The sequence below is a fragment of the Phalangium opilio genome, unplaced genomic scaffold (genome assembly GCF_054372755.1).
Source record: "Phalangium opilio isolate 3A_F unplaced genomic scaffold, DU_Popi_V2 ptg000014l_1, whole genome shotgun sequence".
Classification (NCBI taxonomy): domain Eukaryota; kingdom Metazoa; phylum Arthropoda; class Arachnida; order Opiliones; family Phalangiidae; genus Phalangium; species Phalangium opilio.
Window position 1 is genome coordinate 3,734,662 of NW_028324149.1, and position 26,073 is coordinate 3,760,734.

General features: G+C 40.4%; 2 protein-coding genes and 2 long non-coding RNA genes across 8 annotated transcripts in view; 2 read left to right on the top strand and 2 right to left on the bottom strand.

Annotated features, from left to right (window-relative positions):
* The window catches only part of LOC149705152 (dystrophin-like), a 42,237-nt gene extending 25,071 nt beyond the window's left edge, over positions 1 to 17,166 (bottom strand). For 2 of the 5 annotated variants that reach the window (XM_089865332.1, XM_089865329.1), the window contains exons 1-30: positions 16,807 to 17,166; positions 15,594 to 15,748; positions 15,153 to 15,499; positions 14,957 to 15,072; positions 14,742 to 14,863; positions 14,184 to 14,590; positions 13,959 to 14,103; positions 13,347 to 13,437; positions 12,838 to 13,259; positions 12,319 to 12,579; positions 11,698 to 12,033; positions 11,418 to 11,565; positions 10,847 to 11,349; positions 10,544 to 10,687; positions 10,072 to 10,465; positions 9,891 to 9,994; positions 9,496 to 9,810; positions 9,059 to 9,361; positions 8,832 to 8,987; positions 8,587 to 8,757; positions 8,338 to 8,514; positions 7,086 to 7,937; positions 6,218 to 6,819; positions 5,650 to 5,800; positions 5,395 to 5,570; positions 5,173 to 5,320; positions 4,985 to 5,095; positions 4,441 to 4,611; positions 4,141 to 4,363; positions 3,841 to 4,010 (exon numbers count right to left, since the gene is read on the bottom strand). In XM_089865332.1, coding sequence (XP_089721458.1) covers positions 3,841 to 4,010; positions 4,141 to 4,363; positions 4,441 to 4,611; positions 4,985 to 5,095; positions 5,173 to 5,320; positions 5,395 to 5,570; positions 5,650 to 5,800; positions 6,218 to 6,819; positions 7,086 to 7,937; positions 8,338 to 8,514; positions 8,587 to 8,757; positions 8,832 to 8,987; positions 9,059 to 9,361; positions 9,496 to 9,810; positions 9,891 to 9,994; positions 10,072 to 10,465; positions 10,544 to 10,687; positions 10,847 to 11,349; positions 11,418 to 11,565; positions 11,698 to 12,033; positions 12,319 to 12,579; positions 12,838 to 13,259; positions 13,347 to 13,437; positions 13,959 to 14,103; positions 14,184 to 14,590; positions 14,742 to 14,863; positions 14,957 to 15,072; positions 15,153 to 15,499; positions 15,594 to 15,748; positions 16,807 to 16,897 — 7,512 coding nt within the window. In that variant the 5' untranslated portion in view covers positions 16,898 to 17,166. Of the gene's footprint in view, positions 1 to 3,840; positions 4,011 to 4,140; positions 4,364 to 4,440; positions 4,612 to 4,984; positions 5,096 to 5,172; positions 5,321 to 5,394; positions 5,571 to 5,649; positions 5,801 to 6,217; positions 6,820 to 7,085; positions 7,938 to 8,337; positions 8,515 to 8,586; positions 8,758 to 8,831; positions 8,988 to 9,058; positions 9,362 to 9,495; positions 9,811 to 9,890; positions 9,995 to 10,071; positions 10,466 to 10,543; positions 10,688 to 10,846; positions 11,350 to 11,417; positions 11,566 to 11,697; positions 12,034 to 12,318; positions 12,580 to 12,837; positions 13,260 to 13,346; positions 13,438 to 13,581; positions 13,918 to 13,958; positions 14,104 to 14,183; positions 14,591 to 14,741; positions 14,864 to 14,956; positions 15,073 to 15,152; positions 15,500 to 15,593; positions 15,749 to 16,093; positions 16,590 to 16,806 lie in introns of those variants that run through there. The other 3 variants (XM_089865330.1, XM_089865331.1, XM_089865333.1) reach the window with 3 other exon arrangements.
* Positions 4,607 to 5,525, top strand: LOC149705154 (uncharacterized). The gene is made up of 2 exons (XR_016381553.1): positions 4,607 to 4,761; positions 4,852 to 5,525. It is a non-coding gene; the product is annotated as an uncharacterized LOC149705154 (long non-coding RNA).
* A 5,198-nt stretch (positions 17,167 to 22,364) lies between the features above and the next one.
* Positions 22,365 to 23,272, top strand: LOC149705155 (uncharacterized). Its single transcript, XR_016381551.1, has 2 exons — positions 22,365 to 23,052; positions 23,106 to 23,272. It is a non-coding gene; the product is annotated as an uncharacterized LOC149705155 (long non-coding RNA).
* On the bottom strand, positions 23,269 to 25,996 carry LOC149705156 (fatty-acid amide hydrolase 2-B-like). The gene is made up of 7 exons (XM_089865356.1): positions 25,329 to 25,996; positions 24,837 to 25,056; positions 24,565 to 24,774; positions 24,370 to 24,489; positions 24,154 to 24,308; positions 24,003 to 24,098; positions 23,269 to 23,938 (listed from the first exon to the last, which is right to left on the bottom strand). Exons 1-7 carry the CDS (start codon positions 25,569 to 25,571, stop codon positions 23,348 to 23,350), a joined length of 1,635 nt encoding a protein of 544 aa, XP_089721482.1. The 5' UTR covers positions 25,572 to 25,996; the 3' UTR covers positions 23,269 to 23,347.
* Positions 25,997 to 26,073: the final 77 nt, after the last annotated feature.

Below are 26,073 nucleotides of genomic sequence, written 5' to 3' on the forward strand. Positions count from 1 at the left end.
CCTTCAAAACGTAGCCAACTAACATTGTACCAAAAAAAATAAAAAATGGTAGTAAAACGAAAATGGTACGCGACGACCGGATCGGCAGGCAGGCAGGTAGGCAACTCATTAAGAGTTTCAAGATCAGTTTCCATCGGAATATAAGGGCGCTTTTAACTACCGTCTCTAATCACCCGTATTTAACCCAAACCCTCGACTTTGTACGCGGAATCATCTCAAAATTAAACGTAGCCTTCTAAAAACTCCGGCCCCGGAAACTTTTTTCACGACCCCTAGGTAGTAGCATAAGTAACATAATAACCATAAGTATGACAATTAGCCAAAACTAACTAAAAACCTATTTTCGGACCTTTTACGTCATCATAAGTTCGCGCCCAGCACAGAGACCCCTAGCGGTGGAAAATGAAGCGACTTCCGCCCATATCGAAAATCCGGTTCAGAGGTTTAAACAGACGCCATTGAGATTTGAGTCAACGGTCCTAAGCCTTGGTTATATAGTTGATTTTTATTGACTTTTACCGACTTTAGCGCGGCCAAATTACGAAGTTGAAAGTTGCACTGGGTAAATTTAGTTACCGAATATTTAGACTTCAAAAGGCTTATCATTTTTGGTGCTGAAATATCCGACTTGTGGCAATCTTAAAGTCGAACATACAAACACCGCGACCGCGCGAGCTTGTGCAATAAATAGCAGACGAGCTATTTCCGACACAAATACGTTCAAGGAGATGGTTTATTGTGATTGGCTAAAATTGTAGAACTATGTCATTCGCCAAAGACCAGCATGAAGTACCCGACGGAGTTGCAAGTCCTGGCCTGATGTAAGTGAGAGTGTCAGTGTTGATTATAGGTTTCATTTTGAAATTGGCATTATTACAATAGGAAGAGTCATACTTATGTTTATTATGTTACTTATGGTAGTAGTAATAAAAAGATACGTCGTTCACCTTTTTGAGATGGCTTTGAATATTTAGTAGTTTCTGCTGGAATGAATGTCTCGCCTAACCTACCTAATTGCTTATCCGAAAGTCCCGAATGACTGACTAACTGATCGCCCCGCTAACTATAGTTTCATTCGAAGGGGACATAAGTTTATATGTGATATCTTCCATAAGTATGAAGCTACCTATACACGTTTGTAATGCTAGAGATGGACTTACAGCTTGAGCTAGTTCCAGAACGACAACGCGAGAAGTTAATAAGATATGTTCACCATAAGTTTGTCACTTGTCATGAAGTGAATGAGGTAGGTCATAGATTCAGGGTAAAGCGAAGAAGCCTGGTGAGACGCTCCTGTCAAATTTGGGGTTAGTAATGCAGACTAAATTGGACTGCAAAATTAACCACCGAATGTAGTCAATTCAATTTTCGTTCTCGAACTAGTTATCTCGAGCTGTAAGTCTCCAGGTAGCATTACGAAGCATAGTTAGTGTCATACTTATGGAAGGAACACATCTTATAAACTTATGATTAAAGTATAAGAAACTGAACACACTACTACGCTAATATCATTGCCATGTTTATAACTTGTTTGTACAAAATGTCATAGATGTTACATAACATTTTCGACATAGAACTAACCCACTGACTTTACTTCAACCCTATAATTACGCTGCACTAAAATTACGTCACAAATAAACTAAGAAAGAAATGAAATGCCGCGCTTAGTACACGCGGACGGGTGTAATTGACCACGGAATGCTAAACGACAAATAATCCTATTGACTAATCGTAATTTATTTACTTGTTTGCTTACTTGTACACATTACCACCGTATACCGTAATATACAGGCAGTCGATAAACCCTGCAGCGACCCCGTGCATGCCTGCATGTGTGTGTGTCTCGGGTAATTTTAAACGAGTCATAGATTCGTGTCACGGAATAATTCAATACGCCGAGCTTCGCAGACAAATGCTACTCGCGATAAGACGCTAATGCTATACTTAAAATCTTTAAAATCAAACTGCAATGTCATATAAATTTACACTCTGCCTATTTTAAATTAAAATTAGTCGCGCCCGTTTTTTTTTCGAATCAAAACCGAGAAATAAATAACGGTACGGTTGAAGGGACAGATATTAAACAAATTGTTAAAAACCAACCGCGTTTATACTAAAAAATAAGTTGGGAAGGTCCGGATATGAAATAAATCTCCATTTTCCCCTAATTTTATTGGCCTGAGATTTTACTATATTAACATTAAAAGTATTTCCGCAAACACAGATATCATTGCGCATGCAAGATCACGCTAACTGAAGGGTTAATAAAAACTGGGTATTCATTTTATTCGCCTTACTTCGCGATGATTTACCTTAAGAGACAGGTAGGAAGGGGGAAGAAGATTGGCCACAAAATACAATACAATACAAAGCGTGCTTTGAAAGACCAAGGTCCGAGCGAGACAACTTCGAAGGCGGGGGGAGTGAAACGCCGTTGGTTAAAATGTGGGGTTTTTAATTCCAAAGACTTACCTGGTTTATGTCGGGGGTAGTAAAACGGAGACGTTCATATTCCCTAGAGTGGGCATGGGGGGTACGAGTTCTTTTAGAGGTCGTCGGTGTAGGCCCCGATTTTTGAGAAAAACTTCTTTAGGTCAGTGTCGCGAGTTCGGTAGGTATTATCGGAACTAGTAGGCGGCTTTGAGCCATGGCGGCCGGTGAGACACGCAGGGAGGCCTTTGCTCTTCCCGGGTTGAGCCCTAACAGGAGCGCCGGCGGAGCGCGAGCAGTATGGCGCGCGCAAGCGTCAGCCCGCTTTTTACCCGTAAATGGTAAAGCGTTCTCGGAGTTAACCGATCGATCGACATAGGACGATCCAGCGTGAGCGGCCGCCGGACGCCAATGTACGCCGCCAACAACCGGCATTTTATAGGCAGGAATACCAAGCGCCAGCGACGTAATTTTGGCGGGAAAACAATGAGTCCCGCCCGGAGATAGCGAGCCTGCCCTTCAAAAAAAAACCCGGCGCGCTCCCAACTACCCAGCCAGAGATATGGGCTGGATTTAGTTTAGTCCTAACTATAGCGACGGTAGTGTTATCGGACAGACACGCTCGAGGTAAACCAATAACCGGCATCCTCGTGTTTATCTCAGCGAGGTGAGGAGCGAACAAACCCTTAATCGTTACGACTCCCGACTCCCAGAGAGAGAGAGAGAGAGAGAGAGAGAGAGAGAAAGTTAGCTAAGAGGGTGAACTGACAGGTTGAGACGGGGAGAGAGTGTATTAAACAGTAAAGGGAGGAGGGGGGATTATGGCAACGCTTATGGTGGGTATAACGTGGTAGTCCTAGCAACCACGGAAGCCCATACTCATAATGGCGGCCATTTTTTTATGTACCACACCGGGTTTGGAAGGGGGTAGTATTAGGGGGCGTGTGTAGCGCGAGCGACCGGCTAATTAGAGACTCGGGGTTACCGCGCGACGATCACCGCGACACCACTTTTGACTTACACAATCAAAAGAAAGAAAGATTGTTGTAAGCCTCTTACGATCTCCCCATCGCGTTTAAAGGAGTGTCGCCATCTAAGCATATTTTTCTTGACTCTCAAATACCATTCGTAAGCGCACTCAAGAACCCTCGTACCCTACTGCTCAGGCGTGAGTAGAGTTATAGTAGGCAAAACTCGAAAACCTTCAGAGGTATTCAATGTAACAAAGATATCCGCGCAAATTACGCGCTCTCATCTCAAAGCACGCGTTCCGCAATAAAAGTTAATATAATCAAGGCCATCAGGCGGCTCTTAGCACATAATTTTACCCAAATTTCTAAACACAAGCGTCAAATCTAACCCAATCGCGCACTCATGAGTCATGCAAAGAAACTGAAATTTCAGTCCTACCTGAACAAATTCCTGCAGTTCAGCGATGCTATTGGTGTCGGACATGTCGATTGTTTGAGATTTAAGGGCCATATCTTGAAGCGAGAACCATTTTTGAATTTCCAAAACGCCATCGGACCATTCGCCGAGTTGAGAGGAACTCGAAACTCTCTTTTGTTGTTCCAAAAACACTGAAAAGATAAAAAGAAAAACATGTTAAGCCTTGGCTGACAAAGAGAAATACGTTAAGCCTTGGCTAAAAAAAGAAAAACACGTTAAGCCTCGGTTAATCTAATGAAAAAGGTCCGAAAAAACGCTTACTTTTGCTAACAGGCGGAGATGGCGGCATAACGTTGCTCCAAACGCCTTCTTTGTTCAACATCATTTGCAACTGTTGCCATTCTTGCAACAAATGAACCATTCCTTCGCGAACGCTAGTTGGCAAGGTCAAACCCGCCGCGTGACTTTGACCTTCGAGTTGACCGTAAGTCGTTTGAAGTTGAGCTAACTTGGCCACGTGGTCCTCGACTATTTCTTGCGTTATCTGTCCCATAGTTTAATTTAATTTAATGTAATTTAATTTAATTTAATTTAAACGTGTAATTATGTTAAATAAAATACCTTGGGTTTGGGTTGGTTTCTGGTTCTGACGGGTAAGTTAGCGCTTGGTTCTAATTCTTTGATCGTTTCACTGAGCCAACGGGTTTCGGCGTTCAATTGATTTTGAAATCGCTCCAAATCAGCAATGTATACTTCTAGACGTTTCTTTTGTTGAGGTAATTGCATGGCCATCTAGGAGGGGGGAAAAGGTACCATTTAAAGATCGGACGATGATGTTCGCGAGCGTGAAAAGTCAACTGTCGGTGGCAACGAGCGCAAAAGGTCATATACTAAAGGTAACGATCGCAAAAGATCAAATACTAATGACAACGATCGCAAAAGGTCAAATACTAATGACAACGATAGCAAAAGGTCAAATACTAATGACAACGATCGCAAAAGGTCAAATACTAATGACAACGATCGCAAAAGGTCAAATACTAATGGAAATGAGCGCAAAAGGTCAAATACTAATGGAAACGAGTGCAAAAGGTCGCCTGCTAATTACAACGAGCGCAAAATTTCAAATACTGATCGAGCATAAATAAAGGTCATCCCAGTTTACCTTTCTGAATTTCTGTTCAATAGAATCGACTTCTTCCGGTTTCAATAGGGCAGCGGACAACAAAATAGCCATCAAACTCGTTCTTCGATTACCCAATTCGCTATCGCATTTCTGAACGAAAGGAAAACATAAAAACGTTTAATTAAATCGTTAGAACCTCTTAATTTTAAATCCAGATAATTACTTACTTTGACCCGTTTCAATAATTCGGTAGCCGTGTCCAAATCGGCGGGATTAACTGTCCCCCGTAAGACATTTTCGGTTTCATCCAACCAGAAAATCAAATCAGCCATTTCTTCTCGCAATTCGGCTAATTGGTTACCATCTTTAGCCAATCTGCCAAAATGACGTATCGTCGAGTGGTCAGTCAAATTACCAGTTTGTTTTTCTCAATTATTTTATATAATTACCTTTCGGCTCGTGTGGCCAGTTCGGTCATTAGAGATTTCCACCTTCTATCTAAGGACTCGAGTTGTTCTTGAAGCAAAACCGCGTCGGGCGCGGAACATTGGTCAAGGATCTCTTTGCCCGTAATGTGAACGGTTTCGAGTAATTTCATGCGATCTACTATTTGTTTCTGAAGATACTAATGTTTTGCAAAATAAAGAAAGATAGACGCGTTAATTAAAAGTAATTAATTCGGCCTGCTAATTATAGTTAATTACTTCTTGATGATGCGCGGCTCGTTCGAAATCCAACTCTCCATTCGGCATGTAACTATGAGCTAAGACAGTTTCGGCATCGACAAGCCACGACGTGAATGTAGTTAAACTAGATTCAAATTCTTGCCAAACTTCACGAGCTTTAATCCAGCGCCTAAAATAAACCAATGCTTACATTAAGCCTTTGTAAGTAAATTAATATTTCTTAAGTCTTTACCAGTATACTAATTCTACAGGTCCTACCAATTTATAGATTTTTTTATTATATATATGACTTGATACACTTCCCTAATGTTAAATGAACATTTACAGATTTTTAGGCTTAGCATCCCATAGAAAAAGCATGGGGTTTTTGATTTTCCACTCCATCGAATTACTCAAAACCGACAGTGAAGTTATGTTTCGGAATACTTTTATATTAACAAGTAACTATTCAAGGTGTGCTTTTTCCATTTTCATTACCAGCAATTAAGTCTAAGTGTGTTAATTTACTTAATTACGGAAGCAAGGCAAAAATTACTTTGCATTTTTACATTCCGCGAGGTTTGTAATTGAAAGAACGAAGACTTACCCGTGTCGTTCGGAGAAGATTTGTTTAACCCTTTGCCAATCATCGGTCATCATATCGAGTAGTCGACCAACTTGTACATTCTCGTTTTCATTGGCTTTTTGAAATATGACGTGCGCCTCGCCTTTAACGGAGTCAATATGGGGCCTTAAGGCTTCCAAGGCGTCATTAATGGTCTTCAAGGCACCTTCCTGCTTGGAAAAATCTTCAAAATCCTTTCCCGATAATTCTGGCAAATGCAATTGCCTATTAACAGCCCCGATCGCTTCCCGTAACTTGGAAACTTTGGCAACGTAATCGGCAATTTCGTTATTATTCGAGATGGTACGCAAAAGCGGACTTTCGGGTAACATGGGACTGGTGACGTTTTGATTACTACTTTGATGAGTTTGCTCCATCGACGAGACGCGCGGTGAAGAGGCGATTACTTTCTTACCCTCGTCATACGACGAGAAAATGTCTAGCATTTGATTCCATTGGTGCAATAACGGTTGTAGTAGCTCTTCGGTGGCAACCAATGGGGCGCCGCGTCGACCCAAATCCGATGTTTTTTGTTGGAATACGCGAAGGTCTTTGTTTAATTTCGCTGCCTGGTCTAATATTTCCTAACAAAGATAGGTTTCAAAATATAACTATATTTAATCAAACGTAACCTGACCCTCTGTTGACCTTATCCGAACCCTAACCTACCTCAACCAAACCCTAGCCTTACTTAACCAAAATTTAAATTAACTAACCCTAACCCATCCAACAATAAACAACCTAAGCTAACATTACGCTAATCTAATCCAACAAAACCAAGAATGAACTATGACCTAACCTAATTCTAACGAAACGAACCCTTACTACCAAAAGAACTGTTGGCACTTACCTTTGGCAATATTTGTTTCGGATTGGGGTGGACCATATCCAAATCTTTGAACATTGAATCCACATTGGAGCACAAACGTTCCTTCTCTCTCAAAAGCTGTTGCCACTGTTCCAAAATGCTCCGTAACTGATGTTGCCTCGCTTGCAATCCTTGTTGCAACAAACCCCATCGTCCGTGTATTGAAGCCAACTGATTCTGCAATCGTTCCCATTGATGTTTCTCCGCGGCGTTAAAATTTTTCGTCGCCCGTTTCGATTCCTGATTAGCGTGTTCGACACTAGCGCCGACGGTGTTCAATTTTTCGTTTAGGGCTTCCATTAAGTCTTGCAAATCGAGTCCAACTTCTTTGGTGTGAAGCTGGACACCCGCTTTCAAAAATTCTTCGACGGAATCCAAACCCTCGGCGGATTTTAAAACCAAGGCGGAAAATTCCTCTAAAGTCGTCGAATCTTCGGCCGACGATAAATTAACTGGAGTGGCCGTTAATTGGTTGACGACTGACCTTTTGACCTCTACGACAACTTCGCCCTGGTCGCGACAAACCTGCGCCTTTTTCTGCACAGTTTCCCATTGTTGATTAAGCCTGGCCAGCTCGGGATGCACGGCTTGCGCGTAATTTTGTCCGCGATCTACAAGTTCGTTGCCTAATTCGCGTAATGTCTCGACGCGATTACTCATTTCCTGTATTTCCTTCATGACGTGTTGAAGACCCTTCTTTTGGTCATCGTTTAACGTTTCTTTGGTCGTTTTAAGAAGGTCAAATAGTTTTTCGGCCCCGTCCATCCATGAACGGACAGCCAATAAGGACGTAAGGAAGTCTTGCAATAGGTTATCTTCGTCCGAATTACCGTACTATAAGAGTTTATAGTTAAGTAATATTGGTAATTGGACCAAGATCGGACTGTTTTCTAACCGATTTTTTAAGTAGGCCTAAATTAGATAATTTTATTCCGAGTTTGTCGAATTTTGCCGCAAAAAACCGATTGCGAATCTCATTGGTTTAAGTTTCAGCCAATCAAAGATGAGAACGGGATTACGTTTCTCGCGTTACTCTCTCTGATTCGTAGAAACAATCAATTAAGCTCTGGCCAATGAGAAAATACAGAGAAAATTGGTCTATTTTTAGGCCTATTATGGCATACTTTGGAAAATGAATTAAAAATCAACGCGCACGTAATTAGATACGAATTAATTTAACCCCAAACGAATATATAACGCGATAAAACCGAGAAAAAACGGTAAAAGTACTTACCAAGAGCTCTCTATGTCTTTCTTTCAATTCCTGCCTGACTTGATCCCAATTTCTTTTTAGTTCCGATATGGCGGAGCTGAGTTCGGGAGTTTCTTTGGAGAGACTCGATAGGGCTTCTGCCAAATCAGATAGGACATTCAATGACGCTTGCTTCTGGTCCATTTCCATCAAACAATGCTGCCGCAATCAAGAAGACCGTCGTATAACCATTAAGAAACTATTTAGGCGTCTTAGACAACCTCTACTTACTTTTGTAAATTGCGCGTCATCGGACGCCTGCTGGTTAAAGGAGTTACTTCTCCTGCGACTGGACATTTCGTCTTCCAGGTCTTTAATCCATTGTTCTAAACTATTCAAGGTTTCGCGTAGCTCTTTGTTATTCAGGGCGACGGATTCGAAGACTTCTTTACGCTCGTCAAGCTAAACACGGGTTGTTTTTGCAACTGTTGTAAAACGTAACCGGGATTTACGCGTCGGCTCAGCTATCAACATACCTTTGATCCAATTTGATTGTACCGTTGTTTCAGTTCGTCTAAACGTTTCGATAGATCTTTACACGATTCACCTTCGTCATTGTCGACTATGCGTCGCCCTTGTTTGATGACGTGCTCAACTTCCGGTTTGATATCACTCAGAAGTTTGTAAAAGTGCTAGAAGAGGCGTTATACGAGTTTGGTTAAGGTTAGGTTAGGTTAGGTTATGGTAAGGTTAGGCTACTTACAATACAATGTCCGAGCTGTTCCTGAAGTTGTTCAAGATTATCCGATTCTTTGGTCAAGATCGGCAAACTTTGTTCAACTTCGTCCAACATTCTAACGACTCGAACGAGTTTCGGTTCGAAATCCGGCGGTTTTTGAAATTTGTGAAATTTGGATCTGGCTTCCGCTAGACGTTTCTTGAGTAGACCAAGTTGATCGTGAAGTCTGGTGGCGGCTTCGATTCGACCTTGACCTTTGTAATCGGAAACTTGGTCGTCCAACGCGTTCAAAGCCTTTTCCTTATCGACAAATTCTTTTTCGAAAATCTAAAGTTGAAATTAGAAAAATTCGTTCAGCCTCGGTTTTTAGAGGCCACGGAAAACTGTAACCTGGCCGGAACCATCTTGATTTAATTACGGGCGCTGTAAGAATTCGGATTAATATCACGTGACCCACTGACCTCTTGCTCTTGCGGGACATCGTGCGCTAAGGTATCATTATCCAAATGGTTCTGAAGAGTAATATCCGTCTGGGAAATCCACCTTTGAACAGCGAGGATTCTCTTTTCAATTTGTTGAGCGTGCGCCATATTAGATTCCAAAACCCGCTGGTGATTTTGTCCTTGACCTTTCAGGACTTGCCACCGAGCGCTGACTTGTTTCACTTCCTCCTGAACGGTGGTAGCCATGATTCCCTCTTCGAACAAGTATTTGGCCAAGCTTTGAATTCGTGGAAGACGCTCCGAGGGATGGTTTCGCATATGGTTTTCTAAATCCTGCGAAAACGGCCGTCCAAAGTCAAAGGTCATTCAAAAACCGAAAACGTAATTAAGGTTTTATTTCTATATAATATTACGTCTAAATTTTCCGATAATTCCTCAGCATCAGCGGCCGATTCGGGTGACCTCTTCAATTTTTTTTCGAGACGGTCAAGCCAATCTTTTTCCATCATTAGAAGACCTGAGGATGACGGGGGGAGGGGGTGACATCGCGTTTGTATTTCAATCGGGTTTAAAAAAGAATTAAACTCAACTCACTTCTGAACTCGGTGTACTTGGATGACGCTTCCCTAAAGGCCTGATAAGCTTCGTGAATGGTCCTGTAAACTTCGTCCCACCTCTCGGTCAACAACTGGAATCCTTCACTAAGCTCTTTATAGGCTCCTTTGGGGCACGTTCTCAAAATTCCTCGTACAACTTCGCGAAGACTTTTCATCTCGACACTCTTGGCGTCCATTCTATCCCTGATGACTTGTAATTGTTTGGCACGCAAATGCAATTCGTTGTGCGTACTGATGACGCTATCGTTTGGCGTTTCCCGTTCGATATTATCCAACCATTCAGCCATATCCTTCACGCCTTGTACGGCGGCTTCGCTTTTGTTCAGAGCTTCGTTTAACGACTTGTTTTTGTCATTGGCTTGCCGTAATACCTTCAAGGGCGTATATTGTTCTTAACTTATTCGCAACGCGAGTTGGTAACGTCGTAGAATTCGTAAAACAAAACTTACAATTTGCCATTTTTCATTCAAATGTTCCAACTTGGACTTCATGTGTTCCAAGTATTGAGGAGTGGCGCAATCGATTAGTTCTTTACCACATTTATTAATTCGCTCCAAATTAGGGTTCAAGGTTGTGATGTCATCTTGTAGCGCCTACCAAATACAACGAAAACCAAATTCGGGGTTTTGTTTTTCGTGTATCCTTCATCTCCACAAACAAACACAATCCTCCCACGCACAAACAAACAAATAAACAGGCCATCATCCCAATAGCTACGTTTGTGTGATTACACAAAGAATAGTTTTACTTACGTTGCTTTGTTCGAGCTGTGCCTCTAGCGTTTCGATATCACCCAAGGCGGCTTCCTCGGCTTGCAGAAACCCTTCCACGTCCTGCATCCAACTACTCAGACCTTCGACTTCTTCTTGGAATTGCTTAATTTCATTAATAAGTTTTTCGGAATTTTCAATTTTTTCCTCGAGTAAACTGCAAACGGCTTCCCACGATAAATTGACGTTTTCGAGTTGTTTTTCCAGCGCGGGTACCCATAATGCTCTCGGTTCATCCTGCAGTAACTGTTCCCCGGTACGATTGACGTATTGAAGATTGCCTTCTTCTTCGTTTACCGTCGATTCCATGTCCTTCAAGGTCAAAAGTTTGTCCTCTAAAGTCTCAAGATCGGAGGCTTTGATCAGTTCCGATTCGAGAGCTTCTTTGACGCTGTTTAACCATTTTTCGAGAGCTTCGATGGCCTCCACGAATTTCGGGGATGGCGCGTGTTGTAACGTGGTTTTTAAAGATTTCTCTAGTTCCACTGATTGGTTTAAAAATATACTAAGTTTTGGGCCTAGCAAGGAGATTCGAAGTTTTCGTTAATTTTACCTAATTTGAATGCGAGGCTATGATATCCTTCGTAAACCTTCTGTACTTCCTGTTGTACCGTACTTGATACCGAGGGTTCTAATTGTTTGACTTGTTCTTTCATTTTTTTAAGTTTTTCTTCGTGGCTTCTGACAGATTGAACCCTGACCTTTAACGATATTAAAACTGCCTTATTGGGGACAATGATCGCGGCAAGATATCGCGGAGGTAGGGTATAGCGATTGTGAAGTATGGAGACCATGATTGGCGAGATCGGGAACAGTAATTGTAAATGACATACCTTGCAAGTTTCATGGACCTTCTTGAGTTCCTCCGATTTCGTAGTGTGTAAATGTCCTTCGGTATTCTCCAACCACCTACGATGAGTATCCAAAGTTTGTCCTAAGGAACCAACTTCCTTTCTAATTTGTTGAGCTAAACCGCTCTGGTTAAGTTGCTTTTGTTTTACGTCAATAGTTCTGTTGACTTCGCACCATCGCGTATCGAGCAATTGCAATACTTCGTGGAGATTGGCCGTTGACTCGCCAACCGCGTCCAAGTCTTCGACTACTTGTTGTCCTTGCAGTAAAAGATGCCTGACATCTTCTTGGTGGTTTTGAACATCGTAGGATATTTTCTAAAAAAATATTTTTTTAAATAAACGCGAGCTACAGCGTGTTCCAAAAAGGGTAATTACGGTCGATTTTGAGTCAAAAAGAGACACGGTAAACAAGTTACGAACATTGGAGTGTTTTACGGACGACCCCTTAAATTTACGCGGGAAACTGAAAGGTAATGCAAATTTAATTAAGGGGTCAACCCTAAAGCGTAGAAAATGTCATAGAAGTTCCATTTTGAACTCAACATCGCCCATAGAGCAAACACCCTGTATTTTTAGAAAGTAACGGCACGAAACACATACGTCTATGAACTTCTTTCGTTCTTCATGGGGCATGGCGTCCCATTTTCTCTCAAAAGTGTTTGTCGCTTCTTCCGACAAGCCCAATTTAGACTCAACACTTTCCATCCACGAGTTAATCTTCTCGAGATTCCTGTACCATTCTTGGACCTTCCCGCTTTCAAGACGTCTTTTCTTAGCGTTGGCGTCATTGCCCGATCTTTGTACACCTTCGTACTTCAAATGAACCAGGGACATTCGCTGACCCGACCCGGAACTGGCCAACTAATATAATTTAAATATTCCTTTCGCGTTAGTATAAAGTCCCAAAAAGCTCGAGTCTTAGTGATAAGTCAACGCAGATTGCCACCCCCAAATTGCTTTAGCTTACTGAGGACTATTGTTTAATTTCCACGGACATTCATTTAATTACTCATTAGAATCGAACTCCTAAACCCTTACTACCATCTTGGAAAAACAATGGCACAGCGTCCATCTTTTAAAATGGTTACCATCCTAAAGATAACGGAAAAAAACCCTGACCTTTTTGCTAAGGAACTCCATTTCCTGTACGAGTTTGTCCCATTTCCTCGTTGTCCTTTCCAACTGCCTCGTTAGTTCCAACAAGGCGACTGAACCTTTCTCCAACTTGCAGACAATTCCTTTGGTTCTTTCGGTCAATTGCTCAAACATTCTATGATGAAGTTCCATATCTTGTTCCATTTGCTCCAGCTGTTTGGCTTGATCCAATAAGACCCTCGGATCATTCGACTTCGTTTCGCTCATACTACGAAGTATCGATTCTTGCTTCTGAAGCCAATCGTCGAATCGAGACTGTTCGTCCTCCAAGTGTTGCCATTGCGGTAAAATTGCCAAAATGTTGCTTCCCCGTTCTTCAACCCATTGACATAAATGCGCCCAACGTTCGCCTAAAGCCGCTAATTGGTCCTCTAGCGCCGTGTACGCTGCGATTTATGCAATTTTATATAATATTATCGCGAAAGTTCTCAAAAATCTAAAAGGAACGCGACGCAATTTGGAACACTACGTACAGTTATCATTTCCGGATTCGTCAACTACGACAACCATATTGGATAAAGAGTTGACGATTTCTTGTTGACTTTCAATATCAGCTTGAAGTTTCTGAGCGATTAAACGAAACAGAAACGTAGGCTTAAGTTTAAAAATAAATAAACGGCGAGTTCAAATCCAACCAATCATAAAATAGGGAATTTTAAAAGGGATGGTCGCACATGCGGGCGCTAACTGGTTTCATTTTCAACCAACCTTTCGCGCGTCCCTTTCAAGTCAGCAGAGTCCCATAGTCCCACTTTATTATTTGAGTGTTAATTCAAAGCGTAAAGCGTGATTTAAAGCGCAATACTAAAGCCCGGATATATGAAATATGTGCAAAAATAAGTCTAAAAAATCTGTATAAAAATAAAATCTCTACGTGACGAAGTTACCAAAATAATAAAAACAACCCCCTGGTTTTTAATACATTTCTTTTTACACTAATTAACCAAAAATAATGCACTTTATAATTCCTAATAAACACAACGAGTCAAGTCACTCAAACTAAAAGTGCTATTAGACATCCCAAGAGCAGCTGCACGGCACAACTAAATCACGCACAATATTAGAGGCCAGGGGTTAGGACTAACTTTGTGCTGCTCGGCTTGCTGCTTAGCAGCGGCCAGATTAGGCCCAATGACACCAATTCGCGATATCCGATCTTCCATCGTGGTTAACCATTGGCGTAACCTGTCCACTTGTTCGTGCTGTAGCTGCATTAGGACACTGTGTAACCTGAAAAGACCAACATCGACGTCCAGTTGAACCGGCTTGGGGACGCCATAAGTAACGCGACTTGGTTAGATGGCACTTACTTATTTTGTCGTTCAATGGCTTTGACCCTCAATTCCTCCCACCTTCCGTTAAGTAGCTCAACTTGAATTTGAACTTCCTCTAACTCGTCATTCGAGATGTTAGAAGAGTTGATTAACCTGTGTCCATCCTGGAGTACCTGTCCGACATCTGCCTGATGATGGTTTAAGTCGAGCATGAATTGTTCGTGGACTCGAAACAGTTCTTTAACGTCATCCAGGGATCCACGAACGGCCCCTTCTTGATTCAAATGTTCCTCGGCTTCTAGAAGCCACATTAAGACGTCCTCCATATTAGATTGGTAGGACGCCAATGAGGAAGATTCGCTCGATTGGCCTTTATAAGAACTCATCATGGTTGTTGTCGTTGTCGACGTCTCTCGGACTCTAGCTACCCTTTCGGGTGAATCCTGAATCAAATCGAACATAACGAGACCTAAGAAATGCTTTTCACGAATGTGGCGACACCTCATGGCCACGGGAGGAATTAAGGAAAGCAATGACGATGGCCGGGGAGTTTGTACAACTTATCGTTGGAATTCACACTAAAATCATGCTTACGTTATCAGAGAGCTCGACAGATTCCAATCTTCTCAAAGGAACACTTTGATGAGGTAGAGCTTGGAAAAAACACATAACATACATAACAATTGACTTTTTATCAGGGCGCGGTGAGTTGACATCTGAAAAAATCAATTCATCGTGTTTCAATGTAAACTAACAATATCAGTTTAACACTTCAGCAAAAATTTAAAGTGAGCGAAACAAAAATGAACCTTCGGGATCGAGTAAACGTTCAATGCCAAGGTAGCGATGTGCTATTTGAAAAGCGTGTTCCAGACGAGTGTGAGGGTCTTGGGCTAACAAAGCTCCGTATTCAAATAAATGGGGACTGCAAAAATAAAATTCGAAAACAAAGCCGCGTTTGATGGTTTTTCATTCTTTAAAAGCGAACGGTCATTTGAAACGTACCGAAATTTATGAATTAAGGCGTTAAACGCTAGACCATCCGACCAACTTGTGGTGAAATTTCGAATATCAATTCCAACGTAACCCTTGGACACGTCGCGACACCAAGCTAGTAAAGTTTTCTCCAAATTTGTTTGTTGGGGAATTTCATTGCTAACGCTTTTAAGAACGCCTTGAACTTGCCAATGAAGTATGATACTCCAAACTAATCCTAACGTTAACTTTGGGTTGCCGTCGACAATGTCATTTGTACTTATATTAACCAATTTAACGTTATTTTCTTCTAGCACCGTAAGAGCTCTAGCAACATTATTTAAATGGTGAACTCTTAACCTCCCCTTTTCTCGTTTCTGTACGAAAACATTTAGGTGTGGTAGAATGTAATTAAAGTTCATTTGGACAGCGAGAATAGTGGTAGATGAAGTAATTAATAGCGAAACTTACCAATTCTTGACCACAGAGAGTCTCTAACAGTGATAATAGTACAGTGCCATCTTTTAAATCTTGAAACAGCTCTTTCACTAGAGGAAAATCACCTTTCGCTAGTTGGATGTTTATCCATTTTGTGAAGGTTTTCTTTTGAATGTCTTCGCGTTCATCTACGCAAATATATTTTAAAATAATATAAATTACTATTAAATGTAGTTAATTTAATTAGATTCGTATTAATGTTTTGTTAGAATAAAATTACGATATATTAATAAAAATGATTACAACGTATTTCTCGATAAATAATATATTTAATTTGGATTAAACCAATTGAAATCGCGTTAAACTATTCCCAATTCAATCCTGAACCCTTGGCTATAATAATCGCCAGGGCTAAACATCGTAAATTAGTTTAACGATGATTAAATTAACAGTTTATTGACCCCCCAGCTAAGCCTATTCGTATTTATTTATTTTCACAACAACAGTTTATCAATGGATGCTGCTAGGCTTACCGAAGCCATGGTGAACGCTAGATACGTGTTCCGTATTCAAGGCACTCATGTTTGATATGATATTTTGATACGTATAATTTCCTTAATTAACTTAAAATTCAATTAAAGCGGAATACAAAACTAGGCTAAACTTAAAATCCGTTAAATGCAGCAAAGCGACACAAAAAACATCAGCACCGATCCCCGGGGCGAGGCGATATCTAACACGGCATCATTTTCATTGACTCCGGAGTCCGGACTCCAGACTAATCCTCCACCTCCTCTACACCCTAAACCCGTCGTAAACCCTCCGTAGGGGATGCATTGTACGCCGGAAATGTTATTAAATTTGTTTGTCGCTTTTAGTCTCACCGCAAAATACGCGAAGTTACTCTAATAGTACCTATCGTCGCTGGTGTCAATTACTGACAAGTATTAACAGTTTTAATCGCGTAGCTCTCTGGCGGAAAACATCAAAGAATGATTTCATTACGTAACCCTTCCAGGAGGTCCGACCAATATTGAGGTTTTCCTTAAACTATACCGAATTCCCCTACTTGTTCCAATTGCCAAATGAATTAAGCCAGTACATCAAGTACGCTTCCAAAATGTTGATAAGAAAATTGACGACCTTATCAATGGTTATAATCAGAGCTACTCATTCTACAAATTACAGCCATTCTGCCATTCATCAATCGGGCGGAACTACCCTCGTGAAGTTTAAATTAACTCACCGTTAATCGCGTTTAACCGCGTAACTTCCGTTAATCCAATTGGTTTTAAATACGAAACCATGTAAGACATTTTCTTAAAGGCTTCCTCCATTATAAACCGCGTTTAAAACTTATAAATCCATGGTTTTTCACGAATCACAACTGTTTTAAACCTTCTATAGTTGTTCAATTTTCACAACCCCGATAATGTTTAGGACCGATTAGCTTTAGGGTGTCAATATTCACGGGGTAGTACTAACTTCCGAATTTGGCAATAGCTAGAGACTTTTTATCCTCTTAGCACCCGAAAACTTTAAAACTCGGCCCTAATTCATTTTAGCAGATCTCAGCAGATCCGAGTTCCATCCCCTAGGGGCTCAGATAACAGGTTTATCGTATAAGTTGCAACAAGACGCTGGGTCGAAGTCTTTTTGTGGAATTTCCACACGCGGGGGCGATACTCTGACGAAGACACCTGTTAGCGCTGGCGTCCCATAAAGCGCGTACCGTGTCTTTGACAAGTCGCTTGTGAATAACCAACACTTCGCAATCGTTCAATTATCGTCGCGAATGTGATTGGAATCGATTGAAAACCCCAGTCGAGTCAATTATGAGATTTATGTAGCGGCTGCTGATATTGTCGAACCCCGTCCGTATAGCGAGGACCTCATATTGTGTAGGCAGGAATTCATACGTCTAATTGGAATGCCTCCAGATCATCCGAGTTCATTTCTGTTAGAATTTCTTATTGCCCTTCACCAGTTACAGTTCTGTCGTCTTCCATACCGCTGTTTCATTGGACGTGACGTAGCACACGAGGTCACGAGCTCACGTGCAACGATATATTATAAGTTATAAGCAAAATCTAGTGACGTGAAATTTTCAGAAATTCGTCATTCGTTTAGTTCCTCCCTCAAAGTACAACCAGAGAGGATAATATGAATTTGAAGAAAAAAAAAGAGTACGCAATAATTCCTGTTATATGTATGATTTCTTTATTGCGCTGGACGCTTCCAAAAATAAATAGAATAATGTTTAATAAACTAAATTGGGTTTAATTTTCTTTGGGCTATACTGAAAAATAACCCTATTTAGGCCTATATTAACAGCGAAAAATATTTGCTGAAACTCAATATGTGTAGCGAGCGTCTAGTAATGGAGTAGGTGACATAAATATGCGAGAGCACGAGTTTCTTCATTCTTACTTTCATCATAAGTTTATAAGATATGTTCCTTCCATAAGTTTGACACTACCTACACATCGTAACACTAGAGAAGTTGCAGCTCGAGCTAGTTTGAGGGAGAACGACAAGCGAGAATTGACTAGCCTACATTCGGTGGTTTTGATAGCAGCGCCTCACCAGGCGTCTTCGCTTTACCCTCAATCTATGACGTACTTCACTTCAGGACAAGCTCCAGTTTGTAACCAGTGACACACTTATGTATGGAACATATCTTATGAACTTACGCTTTCATTGGCGGAATTTTATACGCATTCCACAAAGTCATTTCGTTTTCTTAAAGCGTTCTAGAACTTAAAACACAATTACATATTTTGGCATAAAAATGTGTTTACTAATGTATGTAGATGGACGGGGCTATCAAAAAATTAAGATGCCTCCGGCTCAAAACATCATTACAAATGGAAATTTCTGTAGACACAAATATTTCCGGTTTTCTCTGAATAATTTTAATCAATTATTTTTTTCCGGAAAATTCCTTACAGCCTATTTAATATTTAATTAAGTAAGATTATTCATAACTAGCAGCAAAGAGACCCGGCGTTCACGACTTAAATACAGCCCATTTTTGTTACCGGGCGCCATTTTAAAAGATGGAGGCTGCGGAGTGAGTGGCATGTTCAAACAATAATTTCAAAACTTTATTTAACATTTAATCCATCCATGGGGGGATCAGTTTGAAAGAATTAAGAAACGAACACGTCCCTTTCGTTTTCTGCCATCTTGTTTATTTATTATAATACTGTTAAAGCAATTTGCGAATCAGACCCTAATAATAAAAGTTTCTATACGCCCTCTTAAATTTTACTTCAGCCTATTTTGAAAAGACGCTTATAACATTAATAGAAGATGAACTTCTCGGAATAATAGAATAGCCGTCACTCAGTCAATTCGCAACCACCCACTAAACAAGTGGGTGAGCTTACAACACCCCCCTCTTAGCGTCTTGGAAAACACCACAAAAAGGCCAATCACAATGTTACTGTATGGAAAGAGTCGGAACTGGCGTCCTTGAACCAGAAGGAGTAATCAGGGTCGTAGCAAGGTTTTAAGTGAATATATAGGCATGCGAGTGGCAGATACTAGCTTAGAATATCGTCTAACTATAACTATGTAGTCGCGATAACAAAGTAGAGGCACCACTCATTTTTCCACATAGATACGATAATTGACATTCCATTGAGCTACATGAAGCACCCAGTGTCAAATGATGTTGACAACTAATGAGGCTTATACGTGTGTTTGATTTTCAAGAGACTTCCCAATAATTTCACGAGATTTCCCCATAATTTCACGAGATTTCCCCATAATTTCACGAGATTTCCCCATAATTTCACGAGATTTTCCTATTTGAAATAAAGGCCTAGAATTATTATTTAGCGAAGCTCAACAAAGTGTTTTAAGATTGTGGAGGATAATTTTACGATAAATATAGAGAGAAAAACCTGGCACATTAGTTGGACATATCACTCTGTATAATAATAGTATTTAGCTTACCCCTTTGACAATTTAAACTTAATATTTACCCACCTTTCGCGTCGTAATAAAACAAATTACTTCGAGAGCGTCATAAATAAGCTTAAAGTATACACCCACAAGCTATTGTGCACCTTAAAAATACAGACAATAGTTAGATTGGTTCCGTGGTATATGCAAATTCAAGGCTCCCTCCGTGGGGTGAATTTGTTTCAACGCTTTTAAACAATGGGGTATATAGCGAAGAAGAAATTTTGGCTTGGCCCCGTGCCAAAATAACTCACGAAGGTCCATTAAAATTACGTTACAGTCGTTACACACACTACGAACGATATATCTTGGCATAACTTTGAATGAAATAGCGTACAATTGTAGGTTCGGTACTTAGTGACACGGGAGGTTGGACTTCTTTTATAGCGAAGCGTGACCATAGTACTCGTAAAAGCTACACGCTTTTATAGAACCAAAATTAAGCATTTCTCTAAACGACATCTAGGCTCTTAAGTTTAATAATTTTAATACCTTTGCCGAAAGCGAAATTACGACTTTTTTTTTAAAAAAAAAGGGTAAAACTTGAAAGAGTAGTTGTTGTAAATATCTAACTTGTCATTAAAGTTTACGAAACACGATTGCGTAACCCCTTAAAGTTTCGATAATTACTTACACTTTCTTCTGGAAATGCGTAAAGCGACGGCTAAAGCCATTTAAATTCAATTAGCGCCAATATTTTCTTTTCATTTTATCAAAAAGAGTACGCCATCTTTTGGTTGAAGACGTTTTTTTAAAGATCAGCTGATGTTCTTAAAAACGCGCGAGATTTCACGTCAAATTTCGCACGCGCGCGTATTTACTTCCGGTTTAGCACGCGCGATTTCTAAGCCTAATACTTATTTTTTTAAATCACTTCCTAGGCCTAATTTTGTTATAAATGTACTTTTCCAAAACCGCGAAGGGAGACAATATTTCTAACGTATTCTTAACTCTGATAGACGAAACTTATTTACGTACTATTAAGGCTTCGCGAGAAACGTCCGAAGCTTTCAGTTCCAACTTAGTATTAAATCAAATTTGATCGTTAACTAATCGAGTTGAAACTTTAAATTGACGAGAAGTTACTGTTCGAAGCCTTTGCAACGTAACCGAGTAATAAACAACAACTCTAAAAACAACCTTGTACTTAATTTCGCAGTTAATTTCCGGGAACGTTTCAACCGTACGCCCGCCGACTCGTATTTTAATTCGAAGCCAACCTTTACCGGCCTATTTCTCGCGAAGCTGTACAAATACGCGCTTAAGAGTCATTGTAATTGATGATAAGAGAAATTAGATTTACAACGCGGTGTTTAAATCTTATCAGACCACTGAAACAGATACCGGTTAGTTACTCATTTCCAACCGTTGTCTGGTCTTCGCCGCGATAATATTGAAAAAACTATTTTTTCAGTATAAGTTTCCGTGAGGGTCAAAAACGTGGATTTTTAGCCAAAGATTCGCTCAGCGTGACGACAAAAGCCGTCTGGTAACTTTTATTTACCGATTTCAACGCGTTATTATAATCAGCGTTGAGAAAATACTTGGGAAGATAATGGTTACGCAGCTGCGATAGACCGAAAAGAACGAATGCGTTTCGCGCTTTATTAAAAAATACTTGGGAAACTCCCACCCCCGCCTTTTAATTTAGGTAAAACCAAGGATTTATAGGTTCAGGTACGGATAATGGGTAACGGAAGTATTTCTAAGGATACCTTGGGTTTATGCTATCGTGCGTGGGGGAAGATTGGGGTAATTAGGTGAACTAGAGAGTTTGAAATTGGGCAAGTAAAGTTGTACCATTGTTGTGGTCAACTATTGCTATATTTGCAAGTTTTACAAAGATAATATACCTTTGTCAAAAGAAGGTGTTGCAGACAGTATCGGTCGCTTGGTACAGGGTTAAGGCCGAACATCCGGTGGTATGTTTATTCCAAAGACATTACAGGCTTACCAGTCCTTTGTTCTACCGTCTTAAGGCAACAAGGTGCTTTTGCACCATTGCAAAAATTATTTGCCTGTGAACTCGGCTTAAATGAGTCGATACTACTTTAAACCTAATTTTAGGAGTGTTAAGGCGCCCTTTGGGGGTCATACACAGAAGTCATTCTCCAGATTGTAGTAAAACATCAACTCTTTACAAATATTTAGTTTATTCCGGTATGTACCGTTATAGTTTGAAATGAACGAGATAAAATTGTGTTTATCGAGTTTATCTTTGGTCTCGTAGACGAGTAAAAAAGACATTTATACCCGCATACGATGGGGGAACTTTGTTTTGGGAAGCTAAAATTAGATCTTTCAGAATATATAAGTTTAGTTTGCCAGTGCAGTGAGTGAGAGAGAGACGAAGGAAGTTTAAGCTTCGCGAAAGTTTTAAACCTCGTTGTTTTTGTCTTCCAATCAAGACAGTCATCGAGACATATAAAGGACAGGGTCTTTGACGTCACGTCACTTTCCTAGAAACTTTCCAGCTACGACTACCGATACTTTAGGCTATTTATTTACACGTTATTGTTGCTATGATAAATGTCTTCACTACCTACAATATTTATTTGAATTTTGCCCATACTTCAACTTCAAATAATAAAGAAAACATAAGTGAAACGTCGACGTATATGCTTGCCTAAATTTAGACGTGTATTTTTTTCATCTACAATTGTACCTTGAGACCAAATAAAGGTATTTTTGCATTAAATAACGTTGATTAAATTAAATAAAACTATTCTAAAGCCGAGATTAAAATTCTTTATCGTAGAAACCGTATCTAAATTCATATTTCCAAATTAAACTCAAATATAATCATATTACTCAACGTGGAAACGAAATATTTACTGACATATTGAAATAATTTTTTTGATAAAACCTTAGCAAACTGCTCTTAAACCAAAGTACTGCTATTAGTCACTTCAAAAGGTTACTGAGAGTGATTCAATTGCACGCAAAGTATATACTAAGCTTAATTTAATAAATTGTAATAACCACTTAGCAAGAAATACAACTAACCTGTTTAGGAAATCCTTAAGAAGGTCGCCTTTGAAACACAATTAATTATATCCAATTGATATTCGTCACACCCGTACAACAACGCGAAATCGAACTATCGCTAGCTGCCACGTTATTTTTTTTATCATTTGCAGTTTCTTAAAAGCTTTTTATTATCTCAAAGACAAAAAACTAAAAAATTTATCGGCCGCTCGCTCGCCCTAACGAAAAAGCCGACTTGGTACTTTCTTAACTTCTCGGTTACAATTTTTTGGCTGGCAAGATCAAAAGATACAGTGGCGGCGCCACACTCATCTCGGCAAGAACGAAAAAATAATATAAGCAAGCCCTTTAAACACACTAGGGGATATTTACAGAAGAGCAAGCCAGTAGTGCGAGGATCCTTCTAACCATAAGTTCATAAGATGACGTTCCATAAGTTTGTCACTGGTTACAAACTGGAGCGTGTCATGAAATGACGTAGGTTAGAGATTCGAGGTAAAGCGACGCCTGGTGAGTGGGGAGCTGTCAAAAGGTAATGCAGACTAAATAGGAAGATGAACTGCAAAATTAACCTAGTGTATTCAGTTTTCGAACTAGATCGAGCTGTAAGTCCCTAGCATTACGAAGTATAGGAAGTGACTTATAAACTTACGTTCTAACTTACGAGCACGACCTGCGGAAAACTAAAAACACTTTTTATACTGTACCAGATTGATGTAAATTTACAAATGAAATAAAAACTATCATAAACATTTAAATTATTTATTTAAAACTTGCATTGAATAAATGAACGAACGTAGAAATTTGGGGTATCATTTCCAATACCTTTAAGGTGCACTCCAACCACCGAAAACTCCATCCAACTCTTCAGCGACCCTCAGGGTTAAGAAATCCCTATTAGGTCCGCTGGCAATCTGTACTCCAATGGGTAGATTATCCTTGCCCCTACCAGCTGGACAAGTAGTGACCGGATATCCGGTTAGGTTAAATGGGAAACAATAACCGCAGTTAATCGACTTCGAGATGGTTTCGTTGTGAAATGGGGCGACTTCCGGATAAGGTGGCATGAGGAGTACCACATTTTCGTTACCCCGTTCGAATAATTCTTGGAATATGTCCTTCATGGTATCCAAGTTTCGCAGGAAGTCTTTGTAACGCGGCGAGTCTTTAGGCGGAGTTGTTCTCTCCAACAGAGACAAAAGAATTATGGGTAATGTATGTCGGGGTTGCCTTAACAACCAAAGCGTCAGTTCTCTATACGGATTTGCGTCACCATTAAAGTCCGTCATCAGTTCAGCGAAGGTTGGATTGTCGCCGCTACGCATAGCGGTCATCCAAGTAATGAAGGCCGTGCTAAGGACTGGTAGGTTCAGGCGTTCGACTGACGAACAGTACTTGTTCTTAAAATGAAACGCAGCCTACCAAAGAAGATTAGTTTTAGGGTCTGGGACTCGAAAACTAAACCCCAACGCGAGACTTTACCCTTTCAGTTGCCCTCTTGATTTCGGGTTGAACGCTACTGGCAAGCGGGTAATCAATTTCAGTCACATAATAGAATTTAACATTGCTGAATTCCACCTGAAAGGACATAGGTATTTAGGTTAGTAATAGCGCGTTTGGTGAATCAAAGTACCTCCTTGTCGAAGTTCAGCGACGCGGCCTTCTTTCCAGTTAGTATTTTCATTGAAAGACTGAGATCAGATACGTATCGACAAAGTGGACCGGCCGCGGCGTACGCCCCAGTTTCTACACCAGGTGCAGGATGCATCAGTTCAGTAGAAACCAATCCTATAGGTCAAATCAGAAATTTCAGACCGGTATTCCTCATGGTAAACGTCGCAAAGCTTACCCGTTGTGGGTTTGTGGCTATAAATGCCACAAAAGAATGCCGGTAACCTTAAACTACCACCGATATCATTACCAAGGCCTAACACCGAACCCGCCGCAGCTATGAGTGCCGCTTCTCCACCTTTAGTCATTTTTTGGAACAAAAGCTTATATCAACAAACAAACCAACGTCTGTTCAGGCGTCAATAAGACTTACCACTGCTACCACCAGGTACCCTACTCAAGTCGTAAGGGTTGTAGGTGGTCCCATGAATAGTATTGTACGAGTCCAACCACATACAGAGCTCAGGAACATTGGTCAGCACAATTGGAATTGCGCCCGCATCAATCAACAATTGAACGGACGGTGATGTTTCAGTGCCTTTCTTATTTCTGCGGGCCTCGCAACCGGTGTCCCAAACCCAACCTGTAACCCAAAATCACCCGTTCAATTCCCTCACCACTACGTTATTTTAAAGTAATTATTACCTTTCACTGACAAAGAGTTCTTAATTGAGACTGGTACTCCCAGTAATGGTTTCGTCTTGCCAATTGTTTCCGGAGGTTCACCCGAAGTTTCGATGTAGTTATCGGCTTCAGCGGCCAGTGTTAACGCATCCACGAAATGATTTTCGTTAACAGCGTTGATTAGGGCATTAACTGATCTGATTCTATCTATGTAAATCCTAACTACTTCTTCCGACGCGATCTGTAAAAAAAGGTTTAACATATACGTTTCTGTTCGCACGCGAAAACCAGCCAGCCAGCCGTAATGGTCTGCCAAATAGTTTTATGTCAACGATATCAGCGGGAAGTAAAAAATGCCACCGTGTTCAATCCACGATTTCAACGTACTTAGGGGACTGTCCATAAATAACGTAACGTGAAGACTGGGGTATTTAATGATTATTACAGGAAGAGGGTCTTAATTACGCTACTCTAGTCTTAATTGTTTAGTAGATAATACTTGTAATTACTTACTTTTCGATTGCGTATCATTTCGGCTAATTCGCCGGCTGATTTTGTAAGAACAGCATCTTTTATGGATGGAATCCTCTTAGCTTCTATACCGTAATATAAATATCCGAATATGGCAGTGGAAAAGTCGAGAATTTTACGCGAAATTCGCAAAGCGAAAAATAATAACGCTAACATAATCGAAGTACCAACGTCTTGCAAACTGAACGCCATTACTTTCGCTACTAACCCTTCCAAATTAAACATAACAAATAAATTTCCAAGTATTTATCTCTAAAAATAAAATAGACTTTAAAAATATTTTTAACTACATTTCTACGATCTATTTTCACGTCGAAAAAAATGAAACCACGTATGACGTGCCGCTACTATCTCTTGCCACGAATGGCACAATTTTTTGAAAAACACGGCGGGTATGTAAAGAAACTGCGAACCATTTCTTTCTATCGCCCCTCCATCTTTTCAAGTTTATTCGAGGGCATGGAACCCTCGAAGAAGTAAACAACGTCAGTTGACAGCGCGATGGGGGTTACTTCGAGCTTATCGGAAGCAAAGAACCATTTGAAAAGCGAATTTGCATAACGGCATTGGTCCTTCACCAGAAGGAAATAGTTGTTCCTTTCGAGAGAAGTGTTTACCAGCGAAATCAGAGAAATGGTAGGGGAAACAGATGAATATTGAGTGGCCTACTTCTACACGAAATATATAATCTTCTATATACCACCGAGATGGGGTTGAGTACTCTTCC